This window comes from Oncorhynchus gorbuscha, linkage group LG17, assembly GCF_021184085.1.
Source record: "Oncorhynchus gorbuscha isolate QuinsamMale2020 ecotype Even-year linkage group LG17, OgorEven_v1.0, whole genome shotgun sequence".
Classification (NCBI taxonomy): Eukaryota; Metazoa; Chordata; class Actinopteri; order Salmoniformes; family Salmonidae; genus Oncorhynchus; species Oncorhynchus gorbuscha.
The window spans coordinates 28039234-28064768 of NC_060189.1; the positions used below are offsets into that span (position 1 = coordinate 28039234).

Genomic DNA, 25535 nt, shown 5'->3' on the forward strand with positions numbered 1-25535 from the left:
GGCTACCCAAAATGTTTGACCCCAGTTAAACAATTTAAAGCCAATGCTACCAAATACTAATAAGTGTATGTAAACTTCTAACCCACTGGGAATGTGATGAAATAAATAAAAGCTTAAATAAATCACTCTACTATTATTCTAACATTTCACATTCTTAAAATAAAGTGGTGATCCTAACTGACCTAAGACAGGAAATTTTTGCTAGGATTAAATGTCAGTTATTGTGAAAACCTGAGTTTAAATGTATTTGGCTGAGGTGTATGTAAACTTCCGACAATTTGATTGGATCCCTTGGGGCAGGACAGGGTGACCCAGCTATATTGTGTGCAAGTAAAAAGAGCTCTACAGAACTATTAGGCCTATACTGTTATGTGTAGGTGTATGTGTGTTTTCATTCAACTTTTGTTTTCCAAAGCTTTTCCTTGAGACAAAAAAAAGGTGGGAAGGATGTTGTGTTGGGGAGAGTTGAGTTATTGAATAGACTGGTGGGGGTCGGGCATGTGGGCGGCTTGGGTCGGCTGGGTGGTCTGCCTGAAATTTTATATGGAGGATGTCTTAAAGAAAATCAAACGTTTTAAACGTTGTTTATTTGTTAGGTTATTGGTTAAAAGGTGCAACACAACATTGATTATTGAATTATCATGGATCTAGTTCAGTCTTATCAATCACGTAGGCATATTTAATAATCTCTCATCTAGCTTGATGACTGTGGGCATTTTTGCTTAATTTTTGTTGTTCTAAAGAGAGATGGCTAGAAGTGCCATGGGTCATATTAGATTGTGTAGAAATGCAGGAAATGTGCTTTAGATGCCCCCCAAAATGGGAGGGCCCCGAGACCTCCGACCAAGTTATTTCCCCCTTTGCAAATAGCACTGCTGGGTGATTCAAAAAGTCATAGTCAATCGATCAATACTATAATAATACTCTTAGACAAATGAGTATTTCTTTATTTACAATATGTAGAATCTATGAGAATAGAAAGGTTCAGAAGTTTTGTGAAACATCACAGCACAGTTCCAAAATATGGTAAATGAAATGGTGTTCAATATATGGCAAAACTGGATAGTGTTCAGAGATCGATGGAAAGGGTTGAGTGGAGCTGAAGGATGGGACTAAAAACAAAAAGATAACTATTGTAAAATATACTGTGTCCATAAAATGTATATAGCATGTATAAGCTGGAAGTAGAAGCCTAAGTGTTGTTGTCCATTAGTTTATGCCAATTAGGGGAGGGATGGTAGGGTTAGGGGAAAATAATCAAGGAAAATATATATATATATATATATATATATATTTTAATAGACATATTTACAAATAAAGATATGGGGGATTGGAAATGCAGACAATTACATTGAGGGAAGCCACAATCTGCTACATTAAAGCTGTTCTTTCATTTAGCAAATCAGCCCCATTATTATTTGTGTCCTAAGCTTCTTTTTGCGACAGTGGGCTGGAGTAACAATACATGATAGGAAACAAATGAGGTGTCTTAAAGCATCCCTTTGATTACATGAATCATTATTCTCAGTTTGATTTGTGTGAGGTGATCCTACTTGTGATACAGTATGTTATTTTTCTCAGACAGTTTGGTTAGGTTAACATCTCTGTCGTAGGCTCCTGTATCTAGGTCCGTTCATTAGCTGTCTGGGAGGAGGAAGCAGAATAACGGAATGTCAGCCAGACAGTCTGTATTGGTGACAGTGACCTGCATATCACTGAAGAGGGCTCTTCTATTATCTCCAATGTTCCCTGCGGTTCCCAGTTCCCTCTTCAGCTCAGTGAGACGCTGCAGGATCACCTGTCTCTCCCTGCCCCGCATCAAGCCCCTGAAGTACAGCACAGCCGACAGGTGCTTCTTACTGACAAAAAGACAAAAAATTAAGTGAATCTTGATATGTAGTTTACTAAAGTTCAAAACAACAAATGACATGTCAGAGAGGTTAACAAAAACCCAGACCAGGACAATGTTCTGGGATAGTACAGCACAACATACAAGGAGTCATGCCTCATCGGGGAACACCCCCCCCCACTGTCAACCCTGCTTTGTAGTCAATTCAATGGGCTTTTTTCACATGGGAAACATTGCCAAATCAAGTGAAATAGATAATAAACAAAAGTGAAATAAACAAAAAATGAACAGTAAACATTACACTCACAAATGTTTCAAAGCAATAAAGACTTTCCAAATGTCATTATGGACAGTGTTACAAATAGGGAAAATAAACATAAATATGGGTTGTATTTATAATGCTTCACTGGTTGCCCTTTTCTTGTTGCAACTTGTCACAAATCTTGCTGCTGTTATGGCACATTGTGGTATTTCACCCAATGGATATGGGAGTTGTTCAAAATTTGATTTGTTTTCTAAATCTTTGTGGGTCTGTGTAATCTGAGGGTAAGTATCACTCACCAGGCTCAGGCGGGTCTTGCCCCTCCTATGTACATCATGCATTTACTGCTCTCAGGAATCAACAATGCTTTCTGCTCCCTCTCAATCTGCTACTGTCAACATGCGTCCCCTGTCTGATGAACACTGCTAACCACTGGCCTACTTTATCTTCCACTGCTGTTCTCTCTTCACAGCAACAGGGCCATGACAAGAGTCATAACAGAGTCAGAGTAGAATTCATTATGTTTTTTTAACTTGCTCTTTTTCTGTCATTTATACTGTGCATATTACACCGGTATACTCCGTTGATTACCAAAGTCAACAGATACAAGATGACCACAGGAAGATGCATGGTATTTATTACCTGATGTCTGGGTAGTCAGCAACTAAAAGTTCCAGGTGCTTCTTTATGTCCCTCTTGTTTGTTTCCCCAATGATGTTACTCAGGTGGTCTCCTACTGGGTGGAGCCAGTCATGGGTTGTCTTATAGAAGAGGAAAGAATGTGTGTCTTGTAGTCTTGAATGGTTATAACACGTCATTTGTTTATGACAGCACTGAGGGGCCTTTCTGAATATACAAAGTAACATTCCTCAAAACACAAAAGACATAACGATGAAACAAATCTATGTACTGTAGTATTCTACATTTTAAACAATGTTGAATGAACATGAAAAGTGGAATGTGTGTGAATGTAAATTGAAGAAGTGTTAGCTACCATTTCCTCAAAAAGATCCTTGAGTTTATCCCACTGTGCCCTCATCTTGGTGGCGGCTTTGTCATGCTTCCTGTTCTTACAGGAGTAGTTGTTTTTCATCAGCTGGGAGACATACTCTTTCACCACGTAGTAGTGCAAGCAGCTCAAAAAGGTCTGATGCAGAGGAACACAGGGGCAAGAGAAAATAATTAAAAAGAGAAATGAAAGTCTGCTGTTTTCACAGTTTACATTCTCTTTCACATGACTGACATCATCCTAATCAACTAAGTGACATCCATCCTCCTCTCCCTTTTACTGCTTTCACCGACAGTTCACCGACATCTCCACATCAACTCAAGAAGCTACTTTAATCCATTTTCCATTCTATGCATGGTCACCTTCCAGCAACAGACTCTTTAGGAAAGAGAATAGCAGGGTCTCTCCAGCCATACTTAAGCACTGCGCTGACCAGCTCTCCCGTTTTCACGGACATATTCAAACAGTCACTAGAGCAATGCACTGTTCCTGTCTGAATGACTACAGACCTGTAGCACTCACCTTGGTCATCATGAAAACCAACGAGTGTCTGGTACGGTTCCATCTCACAAACATCAATGATGCTTTCCTCGACGCACTGCAGTTTGCCTACAGAGCTAACTGGTCTGTGGATGATGCTGTCAACATGGGCCTACACTACATCCTCAAACATCTGGAGAACCCAAAGACATATGCAAGGATACTGTTTGTGGACTTTAGTTCTGCATTCAATACCATCATCTCAGAACTGCTACAAGACAAACTCTCCCAGCTGAATGTGTCCAGCTCCTTCTGTCATTGGATCACTGAATTCCTGAACTCCCACAAATGGAAGGACATCACAATGGTCACCAAGAAGGAACACCAGCGGATGTACTACTTACGGCAGCTGAAAAAACGGCTAACTATTTTATAGCTCTATGCTCACTCTACCTAGTTGTATTATATAATGTATGTAAACTTTGTTTAAACTCCGGTGTCTGTATTCTGTCTCTAAATGTTGTTTATCACTAGCAGCACCATATCACCAAGTAAAATTCTGAGTATTTGCTTACTTGAGTGTTATATGCTTAATTTAAAACAATATGAACAGCACTTCCCGATTCCTTACCTGTACATATGGAGGTCTCATTTGTGAACAGCGATGGGTCAGCTTCTCTGTCCTGCTATACAGCTGTTGGAAGTCCTCATCTGTGGAGAGCCACTTCCTCGTCATCATTCTCCTGAGGTAGGGCTGGAAGAAACGCATATTAACCCACCCATTCCCTCACTCATTCATTTTTTTGTTTGTTTGATCACCCATCTATAACATTGACAGCAGGAGCAATTGAGAGTTTAGTTTAAAAGCCTTTACAAAAACATGTGCAAGGAGGAAATCGGTAGGCTACCAAACTAAGTAACTTCCAGGTCACCCGAGACAAGTAACAAAGACAGATCTCAATCACCTCAACACACTCTGATCAACTCAGGCTATCAGGGCATTTGTAGAATGAGGACAAGGTCAAAGGTCAATCAAAATTCCCTCCCTAACCTACCCTGACATCATTTTTAAACTGGTCCTCCAGGCTCTGGACCAGTCTATGGACCAGGCCATCCACCTCTCTGCTGAGATGGTCCACCTGTGTTGGGCAGCTCTCCCTGTAGCCCTCCATATGCTCCCTAGAGGAAGAGAAAGAGGGAAATGAAAGAGGTCAGGTCAGGTTGTCATTCATACACACCTATGTTCAATTCATCAGAACACTACGTCGGGGAAGGGGGGGGGGGTAGAGGGGGAATGGCATGAGGGTTTAAACAGGGGTTGTCAGAATTATGTTTTGTTTGTGTAACAATGTGATGTTTCTTGTGAAACTGGGGGGGTTTCAGAGTCTGTTTGGAAACATTTGTGACAGATGGATTTGGTAATCTGGGGAAGAAGGGCTATGCTGTCTTGATAGAGCTGCGTGATGAGATTATCCAAACAAACATTATGCCAATAGTAGAAAATATGGCTAAACAGTATAAAGTTATATCTGGCCATCTGAGTGTCCTGTCTCCTTGAACATGAATAACTAAATCTGCAGGAGAGAATTCTGACTTTTTCTGCCCATTTCTAATACTATGTTCCTCTTTTTTGACTGACATAGGCATGCTGTGGATTGATTCAGTGGCATTACCAGCTCTTTGAGCATGGAGAGAGGTCTTTCTCTTTCTACAGCTTAAACCCCTAGGCAGTTATTTTTTGCAGCTTCGTTTCCCCGAAACCACGTGGTGTTGCTCTCTTTAGATTGCTAGTGATATACTTCAGAAATACCTGGAAACAGCTGTGCTCTTCAATACACTTTCACTTGTACAATAATATGATATAGTGTGCCACTGAGCCTGCATGTTAGTGTGTTTGAGTATGTTTGAGTTGGTTTGTAAGATAAGATTGTAAGACTGTACATATTTATCCATAATTCAACATGACTTGTGTATTTTTTATGTTTATCTTGAACAGCATCTTGCAGGCAGGCTAAATTACCATATTTTGGTTCCACAGAAAATGCACATGAAATAACTGCTCTCTTATAGTTGTTCAAATCGTCCCAGTTTTCCATCACACTTCTGTTGCATAAGTGGCAACTTCAAATCAGACATAGTGAAGTTAAACTTGTACCTAAATGCATGACATTTATACCACTAAAATATGGTTGCAAACAAAAAATGTGCATCAAATCACTGAGATAGTATTAAACTAATTGTTACGGACACTGTTCTTCTGATCCAAGAATTCTGTTCTTAGGTCAACCTTTTAGGCAGCAGTCAAATGTTTCGTTTATTCACACCTTCCTTTGGTGAATGTACCCCAAAGTGTCTGGCAAGCTGAACTGACTGCCTAGCAACTGTTGTCTAGGACATTCTAGTCTACATTGTGGGTGGCAGAAAGGGGGAAACCTAGTCATTTGTCCAACTGAATGTATTCAACTGAAATGTCTCTTCCGCATTCGGGGGTAGTGTTGTTTACCAGATGTAGTGAAGAGGAGTCAGACTTACATAAGAGCTGTAAAGCTGTTGATGTAGGTTATCTGATAGTCAGCCCAAAGTGAAGGGTTTTCCACACTGTTACAGCAGTACCTTAATTTAGTCTCAAATCTATGGAGATGGTGAGATAAAACATATATAAGGCATGGGGTTATTAACAAGCAAATGAGAAGGCCCGGTTTTGTTTTTCCAGTGAATAATGGTTAGGATAGAGATAGAAAAAGCAGACTCAAATCAAATCAAATTTTATTGGTCACATACACATGATTAGCAGATGTTATTGCGAGTGTAGCGAAATGCTGTTGCAGGTCTGTTGCAGAGCATACCGTTTGGGAAACTGCTGTAACTCTTCTAGGCAGGAACAGACTACTCTCATCTCCAGGTTCACATCAATCCTCTTGGAGTTAACAGCATTGCTCTTAACATTCTACAAAGAAAGCAACATCAGTTTCAACTCTTACAAAGTTGTAGCCTGTCACTACAATCAAAATGTAACTAAGTAGGCAATGTTGCCCTCTAATGGAGATATGACAGTATTGCAACATGTGAAATCATGACAAAACAATACCGTCCAAATATCCATGTGTATGTCAGAGTTCAAGAAGTGTTCATCATCGGTCTCTGGTGCCTGTTTCTTTATCCAAATGTCCTCATTTTCAAGCTCTAATATTTTATCCAGCGAAGCTCGCATGTCCTCCTGGAAAAGACATGGAAAGCAAAAGAATAATAAAAGGCTAAATGACTGATGAGCAAAAAAATAACAAAACATTTTGGAAACTCTTCTAGTGCACCTGCTTTCAATCTGAATTCCTCCTAAACATCTTTCCATCTGTCTCTTAGGAGTGTTCGATCCCTTACCTTAGCCCGCATGCAGTACTTCCCCTTGAGCTGGTCCAGGAAGCCCTCCTCCAGTGAGAGGCCTGTTTTCTCAGCCTCTATCTCTGGTCTCAATGAAGGACTGCTCATTATATTCTCACTGTTCAACAGGGATGGTGTCTCTCAGATACAATAATACTCACCATTTTGTGAGTCTTAGAAAACATTTTGTGTATATACACTGTATTCGTAGTCAAGACAATGACTTTTAGTCTTCCTCACCTCTCATAGCGATTGATGATCCAGTCCAGCAGGGCGTAGTAGTCCTTCAGATCTGTCACCTGCTGCTGAAGCGTGTTCAGGTGCTGGCTGACAGCACCATGGTAACAGCTCATGTAGGTGCTGAACACGTTGAAGCTGGGTGGGTAAGAGCCCTGCAGCTCTCTCTTCACCTTCTCCAAGTCTTTTAAGATGGCCTTGCCCAGCAGACCCAGGTGGATAGCCAGCCAGGAGGCATTCTGCTCGGGCCTGTCCAGAGGAACTCTCTTCAACGTTGCCTCGACCCCCTCGCTCACAGCCTCCCTCCAGGCACCCCGCCAGTCCCCTAGCCCAACCACGCCCCCAGGCTCTGCCTCCCTCTTCTCCTCCTCCTGGATGACGCGGGCCACATGCATCAGGAGCTCCTTGTTGAGGGAGGGAAGGCTGTTGGAGTTGCGCACTATCTCCTTCACCTTTTCCTGCATGGCTATGTAAAGGATGCTCAGGTCCTTCTCCTTCTTTGCCAGCTCCATGGGGGAGGCCTCCTCCGTGCACTCATCCCTCTCCCGCTGGAACTCCTGGCGTAGGGAGAGGAGGTTCAGGTGGGCCTCCTCCAGCACCTCAGTCTTAATCAGCTCGTTGATCTGCATCACTGGAAATCAAGAGCAGACAGAGTGAAGGCCTTAGTGCATAGAGAGACGACTTTGTTATCCGTCTGTGGAAGTTCAGGCTGTTTTACCTAATACACACACACAAGCGTAGTGATTTACATCACAGATAAGATCTCTTGTGATCTCTGTTGCTAAAACAAAGAAAGATGGACGAGACAAATCAAACTGAGAGAGAAAGAGAGTGTGAGTGAGAGAGGGGGAGTGAGAGAGGGGGTGGGGTGGGGTGGGGGGGGGGGTGAGCCTCACCTGAGAGGGGTGTGAGGGGTATCTCTGGGAGTATGTATGACTCTTTGATCTCAACGCTCTCCTCCCCCGCTCTCTTCTCCTCCACTGTGATCTCAGTGACAGACTGGAGCTGCTCCTGTTTGAGGGTCTTGTCCTTCTTATTCCCCGCAAGTCGAAAACTCCGTCGAATGGAAGCCCCCTTCTTCAGAAGAGAGTCCCCAATGGTTGATGGGTCTATAGATGGCCAATACAGAGATCAGATTATGAAGACCTTAAAAAGACTCAGGATATCGCAACGGAGCTCTCTAGAATTCTGTCAGTCAAAAATATGTATTTGTGCTCATCTTTGAACAGCATTTATGCCTACTGCAAACAGCCTCTAAAAACATCCATTGACAAATACAAGTTATGGTTGGTTGGGTAAACAGTGGTGTACCTGAGTGTGTTCTGGAGTGTTTTTTCTGGGATGATGGTGAATCTTCTGCAATCTCTCCTCCCTCCTTTATTTGGAAGAACCCAACCGGACTCTTCAGGGGAGAGCCCACAGGAGACCCAGCACTCAAACCTGAGTGAGAGAGAGAGAGTTGCTGCCCAGCTAGCATCTAATGCCAGGAGAATCATATGTTTCTTAGAGTTTGGTGAGAGCATGGTTGTCCTATGGTTATTTTACATACAACTTTTTTTTTTCACAATGATCTGGGAAGGGTGCAGGATAGCCAGGTAGCACATAACGTTCTGAAAACCATATGTTTCTTAGGTGGGAATTTCAGCATAACGTTTCCTACAGGTTCCTACATGGTTCTACTTAAAATCATGTTCTCAGAACATTAACAAAACTTTCCATAAAACCACAAGAAAACACTAATGGAAAGAACGCAACTTAAAAACATATACATTCCACTCTCAGCTTCAACAAAACTCTCTCTATCCTCTATCTTGTTAAGTGTGTTTAAGTGTTCCACTAATTGGCCACACATGATCTTAATGAGTGCTTGTTTCCTTTGAAAATGGGGTCTGTTTGAATAGAGTAAAATTAACAGTTTTATATGAGTTTAAAAAATGACACGCTAGCTCCATCCTGGTGGCGCAGAGGACTAATTCCTTGGATAGAAGACAGAAGATCAGAGGTTAGAATCTCACTGACGCCATGCTACAATAAATAACAAATGTTTTTGCATGATTAATGCCGAAGCAAATGAATTTCTGTGTGTCCCATCTGTGCTTGGAGTTCAAAACAGTTAACCCAAACTAAGCTAGCAGTACTATTAACAGTATTACTGAAACATGTTCTCAGAACAATTTGTAAAGGTGCACTATGCAGATTTCACTGCCATTTTCTGGCAAAAATTACAGTGGGGCAAAAAAGTATTTATAGTCAGCCACCAATTATGCAAGTTCTCCCACTTAAAAAGATGAGAGGACTGTAATTTTCATCATAGGTACACTTCAACTATGACAGACAAAATGAGAAGAAAAAAAAAAATCCAGAAAATCACATTGTAGGATTTTTAATGAATTTATTTGCAAATTATGGTGGAAAAGAAGTATGTGGTCACCTACAAACAAGCAGGATTTCTCACTCACAGACCTGTAACTTATTCTTTAAGAGGCTCCTCTGTCCTCCACTCGTTACCTGTATTAATGGCACCTGTTTGAACTTGTTATCAGTATAAAAGACACCTGTCCACAACCTCAAACAGTCACACTCCAAACTCCACTATGGCCAAGACCAAAGAGCCACCAGAAACAAAATTGTAGACCTGCACCAGGCTGGGAAGACTGAATCTGCAATAGGTAAGCAGCTTGGTTTGAAGAAATCAACTGTGGGAGCAATTATTAGGAAATGGAAGACATACAAGACCACTGATAATTTCCCTCGATCTGGGGCTCCATGCAAGATCTCACCCTGTGGGGTCAAAATTATCACAAGAACGGTGAGCAAAAATCTCAGAACCACACGGGGGGACCTAGTGAATGACCTGCAGAGAGCTGGGACCAAAGTAACAAAGCCTACCATCAGTAACACACTACACCGCCAGGGACTCAAATCCTGCAGTGCCAGACGTACTGGCTTAAGCAGGGGGACACATGTCCAGGCCCGTCTGAAGTTTGTTAGAGAGCATTTGGATGATCCAGAAGAAGATTGGGAGAATGTCATAGGTCAGATGAAACCAAAATATAACTTTTTGGTAAAAACTCAACTAGTTGTGTTTGGAGGACAAAGAATGCTGAGTTGCATCCAAAGAACACCATACCTACTGTGAAGCATGGGGGTGGAAACATTGTGCTTTGGGGCTGTTTTTCTGCAAAGGGACCAGGATGACTGATCCGTGTAAAGGAAAGAATGAATGGGGCCATGTATCAAGAGATTTCGAGTGAAAACCTCCTTCCATCAGCAAGGGCATTGAAGATTAAACGTGGCTGGGTCTTTCAGCATGGCAATGATCCCAAACACACCGCCTGGGCAACGAAGGAGTGGCTTCCTAAGAATCATTTCAAGGTCCTGGAGTAGCCTAGCCAGTCTCCAGATCTCAACCCCCATAGAAAATCTTTGGAGGGAGTTGAAAGTCCGTGTTGCCCAGCAACAGCCCCAAAACATCACTGCTCTAGAGGAGATCTGCATGGAGGAATGGGCCAAAATACCAGCAACAGTGTGTGAAAACCTTGAGAAGACTTACAGAAAACGTTTGACCTCTGTCATTGCCAACAAAGGGTATATAACAAAGTATTGAGAAACTTTTGTTATTGACCAAATACTTATTTTCCACCATAATTTGCAAATAAATTCATTAAAATCCTACCATGTGATTTTCTGGATTTTTTTTTCTTCTCATTTTGTCTGTCATAGTTGAAGTGTACCTATGATGAAAATTACAGGCCTCTCATCTTTTTAAGTGGGATAAATGGCACAATTGGGGGCTGACTAAATACTTTTTTGCCCCACTGTATAATAGTTTGCCTACTTTCAGTTAATGTGACAAAACAAGCAAGTATAGTGTACAGAATTATACATTATACCATCTAAATCCCTAGAAAATCTTGCATTTAAATTTTCAGCTGGTGTACAAAACCAAAAGGAAAAGACAAAAATGAAATTTAAGAAAGGGAAGCATAGAAATAGTGCACATAGAACAGATCTACCGCTTCTTAGACTTGCTTTCAATGAGAATGACAGATCTATAACTCACGTTTCTATGTGAATTTGGTTGGGTCGCCCAAAAAGTTACATATTGTCGTTTTAATTCCCTTCAAATAACCTATAATTTATGTTCTCGGAACGTTAATAAAAACCTCCCAAGAAAACTTTCAGGGAACCATTGTAAAATGTTCTAATAACCTTCCTGCACCCTAAAAATGTACATTCCAAGAACAGTCGAAATTATCACTTCCGTTCTCAGAACATTAAAAAAAATGTTTTACCGGTTAGGAAACGTATCGCTTTTTTTGAAGAATCAATGGAAAATCCTACATTCCCACAACTTCCAAGTAACCAAATGTTCTAGCTGGGTGATCTCTTTGACTTTGATATTGAAAGAGAGAGAGACAGACAGAGCCTTACCTGAGGGTGGTATGAGGGGTATCTCTGGGAGTATGTATGACTCATTGATCTCTTCTTTCTTCTTCTCCCTCTTCTCCTCCACTGTGATCTCAGTGACAGACTGGAGCGGCTCCTGTTTGAGGGTCTTGTCCTTCTTATTCCCCGCAAGTCGCAAACTCCGTCGAATGGAAGCCCCCTTCTTCAGAAGAGAGTCCCCAATGGTTGATGGGTCTATAGATGGCCAATATAGAAAACAGATTGACAGTGGTTCCCAAACTTAATCTTATCAAACAAAAGAATAACATTTATCTTCAAATAGATTTACGAATACAACCTTTTAGTGTCAACTAAGGACCTCTTACACTATTGGAACGCACTTTCATGTCATTATTATGTGTTGGAACAGCCTGCGGGACCTAACATGTTGTAAATATGAACATACAGCGTTAACTAGGGGAATATAATTTTCCCAAATGGGGTCCTCTGTATTTTCTGGTGTCAATTTGGGGTCAAGTGCAGTAAAGGTTTAGGAACGCCTGTATTACAGAAGGGTATCCCAACAAAGCTCTCTAGAATTCTCTCAGTGAAAGATATGTATTTGTGCTTGTCTTTGAACAGCATCTATGCCTAGTGCAAACAGCCTTTAAAAACAACCATTGACAAGAACAAGTTCTGGTCGGTTGGGTTAACAGCAGTGTACCTGAGTGTGTTCTGGAGTGTTTTTTACATTTACATTTACATTTAAGTCATTTAGCAGACGCTCTTATCCAGAGCGACTTCTTGGATGGTGGTGAATCTTCTGCACTCTCTTCTACCTCCTTCCTTTGAAAAAACTCACCTGGACTCTTCAGGGGAGAGGCCACAGGAGACCCAGCACTCAAACCTGAGAGAGAGAGAGTTGCTGATCTCTTTGACAATGAATACCGGTAGAAATGTAACTACTTTTTCAGTGTAATAGTGGGTGTGCTGACTGTTTGTGTGTGTGCGAACAAACGGAAAGTCGTACAGTCACACACACGCACAAACAGAAAAAGATACTACGTTGGCAACTGGTTAAGCAGCTTCTGTCAGATTTGTTATTGTACGAAGGTTAGATATGTTAGTGTATATCCTGCTTGGTTGGGAGCTGTTTTCTGATTAAGATAGGAATGTAATGAGGAAAACCCCCTGCTCAGTCTGGCCTATGTCAGGCTGAAAAGAAATACCCAATACAGTGCATAGGAGAGTCCTTCCTGTAATTTATACTGTCATCCTATGTCTCCTGATACTTCCTCTTCCCATGACCTTGGGAAGCCATTTCTTGACGAAAGAGGATATTTCATAACTCACTTAATTTGACAGAGGGATAAACCCGAGTAAAACTTACTTGGTGAGTGAGTGGGCGGCAGCTGATGGGTCAGAGATGTCACTTCAGGGTCAATACTGTCCCCCCCCTGGTCTGAATAGGGTCTGTCCTTTGACCCTTTGCTGTTTGAGGCCAGAGGACTCCTCTCTCCAACCCGCTTCATGCTCTCCCTGAATTGCTTCATCATCCCCAGTTTCTTCTCCTTCACCGGGCTGTCGGGTTGGGTCTTCCCATTCCTCTCCATGGTGGATTTGAGGGAGGGGCCGTCCTCTAGACCCTGAGCTTCATTGACCTCCTCCATGTTCCCAGGTTCCCCAATCTCTGCCGTCTGATCACCGCTTGCCATTGAATGTCTCTAAAAAATAAATCTCTTGAGTCAGGTAAGGCTGTGTCTGTGGAATGTGTTGTTAAAAGTGCCTGTAGCTATTGGTGACTGTCTCAGCAGTCAGCAGGAACAGCTTCTGTTTACAGACAACATGCTATTTTCTCTTGAAGGTAAGAGGGACAGGGACAGTATAACGTGTACACTGGGAGTCGGGAAGCAATGACAGGGAGTGAATAATTTAATTAATAAATGAACATGGAACAAAACAAGAAACCTGAGCAGTGTACAGACATGGACCACAAACAGAGGAACAGGAACAGAAACAATAACGCCTCGGGAAATAACCAAAGGGAGTGACATATATATAGGGAAGGTCATCAGGCAGGTGAGTGAGTCCAGGTGAGTCTGATGAAGCGCTGATGTGCGTAATGGAGGTGACAGGTGTGCGTAATAATGAGCAGCCTGACGACCTCGAATGCCGGAGAGGGAGTGTATGTGACAGTACCCCCTCCCCGATGCGCGGCTCTAGTACCCAGTCCAGAGCGTCCGGCGACAGTACCCAGTCCAGAGCGTCCGGCGACAGTACCCAGTCCAGAGCGTCCGGCGACGGGCCACAGAACGGAAACCTCCAGCGACGGGCCACAGAACGGAAACCTCCAGCGACGGGCCACAGAACGGAAACCTCCAGCGACGGGCCACAGAACGGAAACCTCCAGCGACGGGCCACAGAACGGAAACCTCCAGCGACGGGCCACAGAACGGAAACCTCCAGCGACGGGCCACAGAACGGAAACCTCCAGCGACGGGCCACAGAACGGAAACCTCCAGCGACGGGCCACAGAACGGAAACCTCCAGCGACGGGCCACAGATGCAATGTTTAGCGAGAAGGAGGAGACTCCACCCAAAGTGGGGTACATATATCACCACTATTGTAAACATGTTTTGTCGATTCAGCTGTTCAATCCTTTCGGAAGAAAAAAACTTGGTTTAAGCTTTCAGTGTCCGTCTTGTTCTTACTCTAATAATTAGAACCTAACGTTACTGACTTTCAATAAAGCAGTTTCCGTATTGTGAAGTGAGCGGAAACCTGACTGAAATTGTTCATACTCAAATAAGCCACCAATTGCTCGAAAACAACTTTCGCTCTTGCATCTTTAACCGCAACATTGTCATTTCTCATCAGATCCTTCATTATCTCATAGAATACTTGAAGTTCGCAGGCCTTCCATTTATGTTCAGCTTTTCTACGTTCCCTTTTTAAGGTACGAGTGTGGTCATTTAACCAAGGTACCCCCTAATTAATTTGCAGTGTTGGGGAAGCTACTCTGAAAATATAGTTTACCAAGCTACCAATTACTTCACACTGGAAGATGTTAAGCTACACTAAAGCTTTCTTATTTTATTTAACCTTTATTTAACTAGGAAAGTCAGTTATGAACAAATTCTTCCCAGCTAGCAATGACGAACTGGCCCAGAAGCGGCCCTCTTCCGGGGACCCAGAACTGATTGAATTGGCCCGGAATCGGGTGTCAGAATTGGCCCGGAATCAAAATGAATGACTGTACATCGGACCGTTTCAGTCTACTCTACCGGAATTCAGTTGATTTTGCCGGCATCTTACCAGAATCCCCCCAGGAGCGGCCCAATGCAAATTCAAATAAATGTATACAAAATTACCCAATTTAGTAATTTTACCCCTTTTCGTCATATCCAATTGGTAGTTATATTCTTGTCCTATCGCTGAAAATCCCGTACGGCCTCAGGAGAGGCGAAGGTCGAGAGCCGTGCGTCCTCCAAAACACAACCCCGCCAAGCAGCACTGCTTCTTGACACAATGCAAGCTTAACCCGGAAGCCAGCCGCACCAATGTGTCGAAGGAAACACAGTAAACCTGGCGACATGTCAGCGTGCATGCGCTTGGCCCACCACAGAAGTCGCAATAGTGCGAAGGGACAAGGACATCCGGGCCAGCAAAACCCCCCCCTAAACCGGACGACTCTGGGCCTCATTGGTTTCGCGGTCGTGGCCAGCTGCGACACAGACGGGTATCGAACCAGCATCTGCAGCAACGCAGCTTGCACTGCGATACAGTGTCTTAGACCGCTGCGCCACTCGGGAGGACCCATCCACAAGCTTTTTTTTTTTGATCACAGAAACAATGAGAAAATATGGAAAAATAAATCATAATGAAATGTTAATTATATAAAGCAGCCCTTGTAATCATCTGCCATGAAAACATAGCATGGTAGCAACACAACATGACAACAACATGGTAGCAACACAACATGGCAGCAGCGCAAAACATGGTACAAACATTATTGGGTACAGACAAGAGCACAAAGGGCAAGAGGGTAGAAACAACAATACATCAAGCGAAACAGCCACAACTGTCAGTAAGAGTGTCAGTAAGAGTGTCCAAAGCTACCCTTAAGAAAAATACAGCTTACTTAAATTAAGTTACTTAGAAAAAGTAGTTAACTACATCCAAACTACTTCGTGAAAAATGACCATATCTAAATATGAAATGTCATAGACTACAAATTGCAAGAACAGTTCACTCTTGAGTCAGATGTTAACAGAATGTGTAATTAAGCCTATTAAAAACCAAAGTGAGAATTAGGCACACACAAAAAGGTGTTTCAAGTGAGAATTAGGCAAGTTTGATGATGAAAAAGAAAGGACATTCTTGCCTACTTCACCCATATTTTATTATTATTTTTGCAAATAAAAGTAGTGTAGTTCCAGTAGTTATCACTACATGGCAAAAATGTACAAAACACTAGCAAGATACTACTGAAAACGCTGCCAAGATTTGAATTTAGTACAACTACCGCCAAGCTATTGCAAAATGTAATTACATTACTAGTTGAAATGTACAGTAGTTCACTACTCCCCAACACTGTTGATGAATAAACATCCTCCCCACTTAAGTTTCCATGAGAGGGACAGCTTATTTGTTGATAGCTGCAGTGACATGTTAAAACGTGCCTGTCAAAATGGAAAGAGACGCTTGGTATCTATTGAAGTATGTCTCTGCATAGCCTTATAGTACATTCGTCACCATTTTCGAAGCAATACTTAGCATGCAGAGGCTAAAGAGTTTAATTGTATGACAAATGCCCCAATTTGCATGAAACCTAGTCTGTAAAAACAATCTGCCTCAGCAAAATCCTCTGCTCTTATTTTCTATAGGGGTAAGCATTACAGACATACAGACACATTTTTCTCATAATCATAAACCCTTTCAAATGTCAAAATAATATAGCCTCACTCACCTGAGCAACACCTTTTACCGTCTGGAGCGGTGACTAGGCCTAACAATCTGGGGATTTCACTGCTTTAATTTTCATGTTCACCTCGACCAGTAGTGACAGGTAGCTACAGAAGTCTTGTATAACCAACAATATCGCAGCAAAAATGCGGGCTCGAGAGAACCTGCGCATGACAGAAGCAAAGATTCAATAGTGTTAGAAAGTTAATCATTACATTACCATTAATATTTGTTGAAGCTAGGCCTAAATCCGTGGCAAAACAATTACACACGATATCGAACGACGATGCTTTTAAACCAGACTGAACTTTCATACAGGCTTAGTTTTGAGATATCACAAAGTGGAGTTCTACAGTAGACTGGATACGCTACAGGTCTATCTGTAAATAGCAAACAACTGCTCAGAAAAACAACTTTTGGATTATTTTTGAATGGTTGGTTATTGTGTGCTTGTTTGGCATTTACTGCATTGATTGCACCTGCCATAACACCTGCTAACATATTTTGATGGTGAAGTCATACTGAGACTATGGTCTCTTTTACAGATGAGCCCTGCATAAACACATCAAGCACTTAAAATATACAATACACAAAATTACAAAATGCATGAAGACAAACACACACATAAACATAAAAAAGGGTTGTTTGTCTGTCCCCATAGGATAACCCTTTCTGGTTCCAGGTAGAACCCTTAATTGTTCCAGGTAGAACCCTTTTGGGTTTCATGTAGAAGCCTCTGTGGAAAGGCTTCTACATGGAACCCAAACTAGTTCTACCTAGAACCAAAAAGGGTTCTATGGGGACAGCTGAAAAATCCTTATAGGTTCTAGATAGCACCTATTTTTGTAGCCAAAGTATTGTGTAGCCATAGTATTTTCTCCGATAGGGTGGTGTATAACCTATTCTATGGTTTGGAAGACAACAGTCTCCATATCAACAGTTTCATATCGTAAATTATTATAGGCTTTATATAATAGTCACTCCCACACATTATATTTCCGGCCAAGATGTGGAATTAATAACTGTGTGTCCGTGGACAAACAATGTCATCACTCAGCTGTGTGTGTATGTGAATGTGTGTGCATATGTGAGCATTGTTATGTTCATGTTTGTGTCTGTGTATAGACCTACATGCGTGAGAGAGTTGTGTGCCCAGAGACCAGATGTCCGTTGGATTACATTTTGGAGCCAATGTGTTACTGGACTACAGGTCAAGGGCTTGGGGTTTGGGCATGACCACAAGGTATCATATGATTAGTTAGTGTGATGATTTGGCTATACTTGCTGTGTCATGCCAATGCAGCTTTGATGGCTGATGCAGAGCTCTGACAACACTTCCTCTGACATCTTATCTTCCACGTACTACTCCATCTCCTCTACCAGAGGAGTGCCTCTGTGTACCACAGCAGTTATTCAAAAGCCTGGTGGGAGATTTTCATGAGGAGGCAGGGAGAGAGGATGAGAGAAGTTGACTTCCTGCAGACAGTGGTAGAATAGAGGTTTGGAGGTCACAGGAGGTTGGTGAAACCTTAGTTGGAAAGGATGGGTGTCACACCAGCCTTCGCTTTGGCTCCCCCTCCTGTCCAGCTCAGGCGTTCGGCGTCGAACCTACTGCTGGAAAACGCCCTTTACTCTTCAGTCTTGCCGAAGAACGCATTTCCATTCCTACGGAGTCCAATGGCGGCGAGCTTTACACCACTCCAGCCGATGCTTGGCATTGCACATGGTTTTCTTAGGCTTGTATGCAGCTGCTTGGCCATGGAAACCTATTTCATGAATCTCCCGAAGGAACAGTTCTTGTGCTGACGTTGCTTTCAGAGGCCGTTTGGAACTCAGTAGTAAGTGTTGCTACCAACGACAGACGATTTCTATGCGCTACATGCTTCAGCACTTGGTGGTCCCATTCTGTGAGCTTGTGTGGCCTACCACTTTGCAGCTGAGCCGTTGTGGCTCCTAGACATTTCAACTCCACAATAACAGCATTTACAGTTTTTATACATGTCAGCAACGTGTGTGGCTGAAATAGCCGAATCCAGCAATTTGAAGGGTTGTCCACATACTTTTGTATAACATAGTGTAAGAGCTTTAAATAGTTTAGTCAGTGCTCTCTGTCAGAGGTCTTTACAGTGTTGTATGACATTAATGCTTTCATCTGTTGACACTGAAACCTGAATCGCCTGTTACAATTTTAAGTTCTACACTTCATTTTGATCACCACTTGGTGAAGTAATTTCTTGTAAAAGAAAAATGTGTGATTCACCTGTCAGGATAAGTAAAACGCTTTTCAATCTGTCATTCTGTCTACATTGCCAAAGAAGCCATGGAGAAGGACAAATGAGGAAGCGATGAAGAAGGCAGGAACCTGGAATGAGGTCAAGAAAACTTCCCAGAACAGAGTGTGCTAAATAACAGGGTAAAAACTGATGGACAACTATAAAATCTCAAACCAAGTTTATTCAAAGGCTCAGGCAGCTGAACAGACAAGGAACATATTCACACAAGTACTGGTATTTAACCCTTTCTCTTATGCTGCGCATCCTCCTTGCATCTCTGAACAGCCAATACATCTCTGTTGCTAGACAGAACTCTAGTGATATCTGTTCTTCCTCACTTCATCTGACCTGACCTCAGCCCCAAATTCCTCACTCCTCCCCATAGGATCCCCGATGTCTAACAATTGTCACACCCTGATCTGTTTCATCTGTCTTTGTGCTTGTCTTATCAGGTCTTACCAGCGCGTTTTCCCATCTCACTGCTTTCTCAAGTTCTGTTTCCTAGTTTCCCCCGGTTCTGACCATTCTGTCTGCCCTGACCCCGAGCCTGCCTGCCATTCTGTACCTGCTTGACTCTGACGCGTTTACAAACCTCTGCCTGTCCTGACCCCAAGCCTGCTTGCTGTTCTGTACCTTACTGACTCTGCCCTGGATTACGGACCTCTGCCTGCCTTTGACCGGTCTTTTGCCTGCCCCCTGTTTGGGTCAACAAACATCTGTGATTCTAGCTGTCTGCATCTGAGTCTTATCCTGAGTTCTGATAGTACAAAATGGACATGACTGACCCAGCAGACTCAGACCAGCTCCACAATTCTGTCTTTCTGCAGGGAGCTACCATTGGAAAACACAAGAGTTACTGCAATGTCTTATGGAGGGACTCCATGCCCTGGCAGAAAGCCATGACCAGGTGTTCGATACATTGCTGGAGCAGTTCCACGGATTCCCCACTGGGCAGCAGGTCACACCCGTAATCTCCCAGCCCACCCCAGTATCCCAAGAACCCAGCTTATCTCCTCCGGACCGCTACGCTGGAGATTCCCGATTTCGGAACCTGCCGGGGACCTTCTCTCCAGTGCTCCCTCATTTTCAAGCTGCAGCCTTCTTCGTTCCCCTCGAACCGCTCAAGTATAGCATACATCATAACGCTGATGTCCGGGAGGGCACTCGCCTGGGCTACGGCGGTGTGGGAGCAACAGTCTGCCGTCTGCCTCAGTCTGGAGGAGTTTGTGGAGGAAGTTCAGAAGGTGTTTGATTCTCTGTTGTCTGGGAGAGAGGCTGCTCGTAACCTGCTCCAGCTACGTCAAGACTCCGGAAATGTGGCAGACTACGCTGTGGATTTTTGCACATTGTGAGCTGAGAGTGCCTGGAACCCGGAAGCATTGTTCGACATGTTCCTTCACGGATTATTGGACGTGACCAAAGATGAGCTCGCTGCCCATGGACATTGATTTCTCATAGACTTAATCATCCAGATCGATGGGCGGCTTCGAGAACGTAGAAGGGAGAGGGAATCGTTCTCCTGCGCCTGACTTCCCTACCACCAACACGCACAATTTACACTTACACCGACTCACACCCAGAGCTGTCTATATAGTGGAGCTATGGAACATTTCGTAGCTATCTGCACATTAAAAACCCAGGCAGTAGATGATAATTCTGCAACAAATTTGTCTGTTTAATTCCACCAATCTCTGTGCCATTGTCACGACTACCGCCGAAGTTGGTGCCTCTCCTTGTTCGGGCGGCGTTCGGCGGTCATCGTCACCGGCTTTCTAGCTGCCACTGATCTATGTTTCCTTTTCCATTTGTTTTGTCTTGATTGTACACACCTGGTTCCCATTACGTTAGCTAGCTGACAGCTTGGCTAAACACAAGGTCAGCGTAGGCTTTAGCTTACACATAGAACTGAAGTAGCTGACCATCTTGAGATGGCAAGTCAGTCAGGAGGGGAGAAGTCCTCAACTTCAAAACTTCAAATTCTCTCCATAGCAAAGTTAGCCAGCTGCAGCTATCCCCAAGCTAAGCTATCTTATCTACCTAATATTTCTCTGTCAAATCAGTTATGGTAAGATAGCAAGATGTGTTTCATAACACCTTGCTATGAAAGTAGCTTTCACTTTAGTTCCAACCTTTCGTCATGTAAATACATCTTACCGTAGAAATGGTATCAACTGTGAGTTGAATCCCCGGTCTTGAGTCAGCTCAGCTGTCCTACAACACAATATTCTATAACTGGCTAGTTTTGTCTCGTCTCGTCTGTCCATTGTTAGATCTAATATCCCTACAACAGTAAGCTACATGTGGACATTGCACAAACATCGCCCATCTTGATTGTAGATACATTTATATAGTAAACATTGAGTGTGCTCACGTTACAATATTTTATGCTGTAAATGTCATATTGATGTGCTTATAAAGACAGTATGCCTACACTTACCTAGCAAATAAAAATAAATAATAAAAATAAGTGTGTAGAGTACAACTTCAGCTGCCTGACCAGAACGGCATTCTAATTGTCTATGTAACCACACAGACATGCACAGCTCTCTGGGTGAGGTTCTTTCTTCAAGTCTCCAGTGGGTGATGAAGTCCCTTCCATCTATGTAACGTATTACAGATTATGGAGAGGTGAAGTCAGGTGGCAGGAAGGGTGGAGTGCATGACCCATGAGTTCAATAACTACAGGTAGTTGGAAGATGGTACTCTTCTTATACCACTCTGTAGGCTACTGACCAATTTATAACAATTTGTCATCGGTCAGTAGCCTGCAGAGTAATATGAGAAGAGTGGAATTGCTGAACTTATGTAGATAACTTTCAAGTGGAACAGTTCCATGTAGAATAAACCATACTTCATATAATACTGTAGAAGCAGTGTTCTGCTAATATAACAATTTGCAAACATTATCCCTTCCTGTATGGCAGGACCGACTTTTGGAAACCGTTAAGTATGGTGTCCCGTATAAGATAGCAGTTCCCTGACATGCTATTGATCGTACCATTTTGCTATTTGCTGCCAGAGCCATAGCTATATTTCTATTAGAAAAGTGTGATCCTTCATTTATTTTTGCCCTTGAAAATACAAAATAAACTTGTATAATGTGGTGTCCAAGCCCAGTCCAGGATGAGTCTTTGCCTGGCTGACACCTACTGTTCCCACACAGTAGTGGACCTATAGAAGACACCGAAGACCAATTAGACCTAATTGCATACAGGTGTGAGTGGGCAGTGTGGAGAATTTGAAAGGCATTTCTGCTTTACTTTGAGAGGTACTGTGCTACTTGTTGTGTGTGTGGAGCTCTGCAGTCATTTGTATGCCAGGGAATCAGCCAATCCAGGACACGGCTGGACTCAGCCCTTAACTGGTATGGTAACTGAAGTCCAAAAGGAGGGACAGTGGAAAGGGAGCCAGTCCAGGCGCATGTACAGTGCTTGCAAAACATGTACCAATCACTGTTTCCTTTAGAATATTCATATACACAGAAACATTGTTAGATGTGATTGAATTGTTTACCTTTTCTATGCTTGAATTAACAGCACTGCTCAGATTGTTGACTAAAATCCTCTGTACTAATCTTGCAGTGTCTTTCTCTCCCAGTCTAGTCGTCCACGACTCCACAGTTGATCCGGTGTGCACTGTGTCTTGGGAGGACAAGCTGGGGTGACGTTCCTGTGCTCCCTTCACCACTTTGGCAGTGAAGCCCCCAAATGAATGAGATTATAGAGTAGTGTGTTTGAAATGGAGGGAGTACAAGGCTTTGTCACACCTGCTCCCGCTTCCCCTCTCTGGTGCTCGAGGGTGTCAGGCGGCCCATCATTACGCACACATGTCACCATCATTACCCGCATCAGCGCTTCATGGCACTCACCTGGACTCTATTACCTTATTGATTGCCTCCCCTATATTTGTCACTTCCTGAGTTTCTTCCGTGTCTGCAGTGTTGTTTTGTTCCCCCTGTCCAGATGCTATCCTTGTTTTGGTTCATGTTGGTTATCTATTAAATATTTACACCCTGTACTTCTCGTCTCTCGAAGAGGCGAAAAGTAGATTTTGCCTTGGAAATGTTGATTATTTTAATGAGGTGAAAGTGAGGAGGTTGAAAAGGCAGAGGATGGGTTTGAATCTGTTGAAGCTAGCAATAACAAGGTATGTCGGAAGATTGGTGTCAAGTTCCAACTGAGTGAGCAGCACGCCAGTTCGAGTTCTGGAGGTGAAATGGAAGGGGGTAACACAATGTTGTGAGGAGCTTGGAGCCCGAGCCTTGCAATGATGGACATGGTTATGGTAAAGATACGTTTGGTCCAGTGGGAGCGAGAATCTTTTTTGAAGTGGTTGGAACCATCAGCCTTTTGGCTGATCCATGGATGGGTTCAGGTTGGGTGGAGAAGATGGTTTGTGAATGTAACCCTAAGTGGACTTGAGATGTTTGTTCAGATCAGAGGGAGCAGGCACTCCGTGCAAAGCAACTTGGGTCAGGATCTGTTTCTTGCTTTGCTCTCAGGAACAGGGCACCATTTCATTGAATGATCTATGGGTTAGCAATTGAAGTTGAAGATTCCTGTTTTTTGTGACACCTGGCGTTTTGTGACGCAGACCCGGTGGTGAGCGTGGCAAAACAGAGTCACTGTCAGTCATTTTGAGTATGAGTTTTTACCTGCCAATGTCATGTTAGGACATATCATATATCCTGTTTGAGTGTTTGTGGAAAATCTACTGCACTTTTTCAGGTGCAACGTTTATGGTTATGTCGCAGCAGTGTGTAGGAGGGAGATTCTGAGAGGTGTGCAGGAGGGCGTGGGATAGAGGATTGTGTAGTTTGTGGATAAAGTTGTGCTTCATCTGTAAGGGTGCACATGTTCCTGGGGATCAGAAGTGTCCATTGCGAGAGAGGCAGGTTGAGGTGGCCAGAGTCAGACACATCAAATGTGGTCGATACCACTCCATTCCAGACATTATTATGTGCCGTCCACCCCTCAGCAGCTTCCACTGGAGTTGTGTAGGGCCGAAGGAGTCGTATGCTGGGGCAGTGAAGAAAGTGGAGGATGGGTCAAGGGTGAAGTATCCTGAAAGGGGGCCAGCACAGAGGGATAGGCCAATGAATGATATATGCTTCAGTAAGGTTGGCTTCTTAGCGTTCATAGCAATGGTTATCAACTGTACTGCAGAAATGGAACATAATTCACAGAAAATAGATGTGGTGGCAGCTGCAGAGAAGTACTTGGGGATACGAGATTTGAAGAATTACAGCATGTGTTGAGTGGTAGTGTCTCACCCTCTCAGGTCGTTGGCCTGGGATAGGATCAGATAGAGTTAAAGTAGTAGAAAAAGGTGATGGGTTTTAATGAGTATAGGTTTTGTTGGTAGGTAATGCAACATATTGGATGCCAACCGCCGTTAAACCTAACCAAAGAAGAAGTCGCCAAATGCTATCTACCTAACTTGCAAATCCTATTTAGTTAAATCTATTATCTGAGTTGAACTGAGCCAGTTAGTTTAAACATTGAAAGCAAGCTGGCTACATCCTATGATTAGGTAGCAAGCTAGTATCTAAGTGCCTGCCCTGTATTGACCATAAATGCCAATGGGCTACAGCTATCTGTTAACAAGTGTCATAACTGTCCACGAGAATCCAAATAGGTCAGATCAGGTGAGCAATGAATAACTTCAATCAGACCCCCTCTCACCTTAGAGTTGGAAGGAAATAACTAGTGGGCGTTAACAACTCACACCCTGTTGTAAATCAAGGGAGAAGATTCAGGCCTGCACTCTCAAGAGTCACCAAAGGATTTTTCTTTGTTTCAACAAACTTTTTCCCACTGAAACATGTTCATTAGCAAATACTGGAACAATATTTCTAACATAGAACGTGGGGAATGGTCAGAGGTGATCTATAGAACACTGTCATTTTGTTTTCATATGACATTAAATGTTTTTATAAAGGAAATACTGTAACTTGGAAAGTATACCCACTACATATATTAAGTTTCCATACTCTGCGTTGTGGATGTAATATGAAAAATGAGGAAAGTGTTTTTGTTAAGGGATGTGATTTGAGAAGCTATAAGAGAAATGCTTTCCCTAACTTTGCACAGTGAGCAGTCACCATCCCGAAGTGAGGTCAGAGAGCATGTCAATCAGAGCCTTACAAGCGTGCTGCGAAAGGGCCCAACCCCCTTTCCAAGGCTGCCCTATTCACCAAAAGATATTCCTGACAAATCCAGGCATTTCACATAAATACATTCATGATTTCTTACTCAAAGCGGGTGGCAGTTCGTGGGCAAATTATATGGTTACTGTAGGTTAGAGTAGTTTCTGAATGTACCAATGTTAAGTGTCTGTCCCCCTCTCCCTCGCCATCTTTTCTTTAACAAGCAGCCATGTTGTTGTCATTCCGCTAGGGACCTGTTTTCAGCATATTAAATCTCCAATAACCGGTGCAAAGTGTGTATGTTTATCCTATGTTCCCATTTAATTAGCTAGCAAATAAATAATTAAACCATTTGTGTACTACTAAATCATAAGTAAGGCTCAGGTTTTTGCAGATGCAAGGAGGTTACGACTGTTCAGAATGATGATATGATACGAAGTTATAAGTTGACTGTTTTATAGATGTGTTGGATAAAGACCTCTTGGATTTTAATTCGGGAGATGGTAACTCTTTAAAGAACTGCTCTCGTGGTGCCCCGAGATCC

The 25535-nt window shown here is 42.9% G+C and overlaps 1 protein-coding gene across 4 annotated transcripts; it reads right to left on the bottom strand.

Moving 5' to 3' along the window:
- Positions 1-609: 609 nt before the first annotated feature.
- On the bottom strand, positions 610-22555 carry LOC124002191 (exocyst complex component 3-like protein 4). Of its 4 annotated transcripts, none has more exons than XM_046309531.1 (17): positions 16887-17016; positions 16575-16734; positions 12995-13328; positions 12467-12511; positions 11650-11859; positions 8527-8655; positions 8112-8324; positions 7219-7846; positions 6979-7096; positions 6689-6817; positions 6447-6547; positions 6133-6231; positions 4656-4779; positions 4232-4354; positions 3106-3258; positions 2754-2872; positions 611-1859 (listed from the first exon to the last, which is right to left on the bottom strand). In XM_046309531.1, the coding sequence occupies exons 3-17, from the start codon at positions 13317-13319 to the stop codon at positions 1637-1639; spliced, it is 2739 nt and encodes a 912-aa protein (XP_046165487.1). In that variant the 5' UTR covers positions 13320-13328; positions 16575-16734; positions 16887-17016; the 3' UTR covers positions 611-1636. The 4 variants fall into 4 exon arrangements, with proteins under 4 accessions (XP_046165490.1, XP_046165489.1, XP_046165487.1 ...); XM_046309530.1 differs by having other exon boundaries at positions 16843-16994; XM_046309534.1 differs by lacking the exons at positions 16575-16734; positions 16887-17016 and adding an exon at positions 22357-22555 and having other exon boundaries at positions 610-1859.
- Between the last annotated feature and the right edge of the window lie 2980 nt (positions 22556-25535).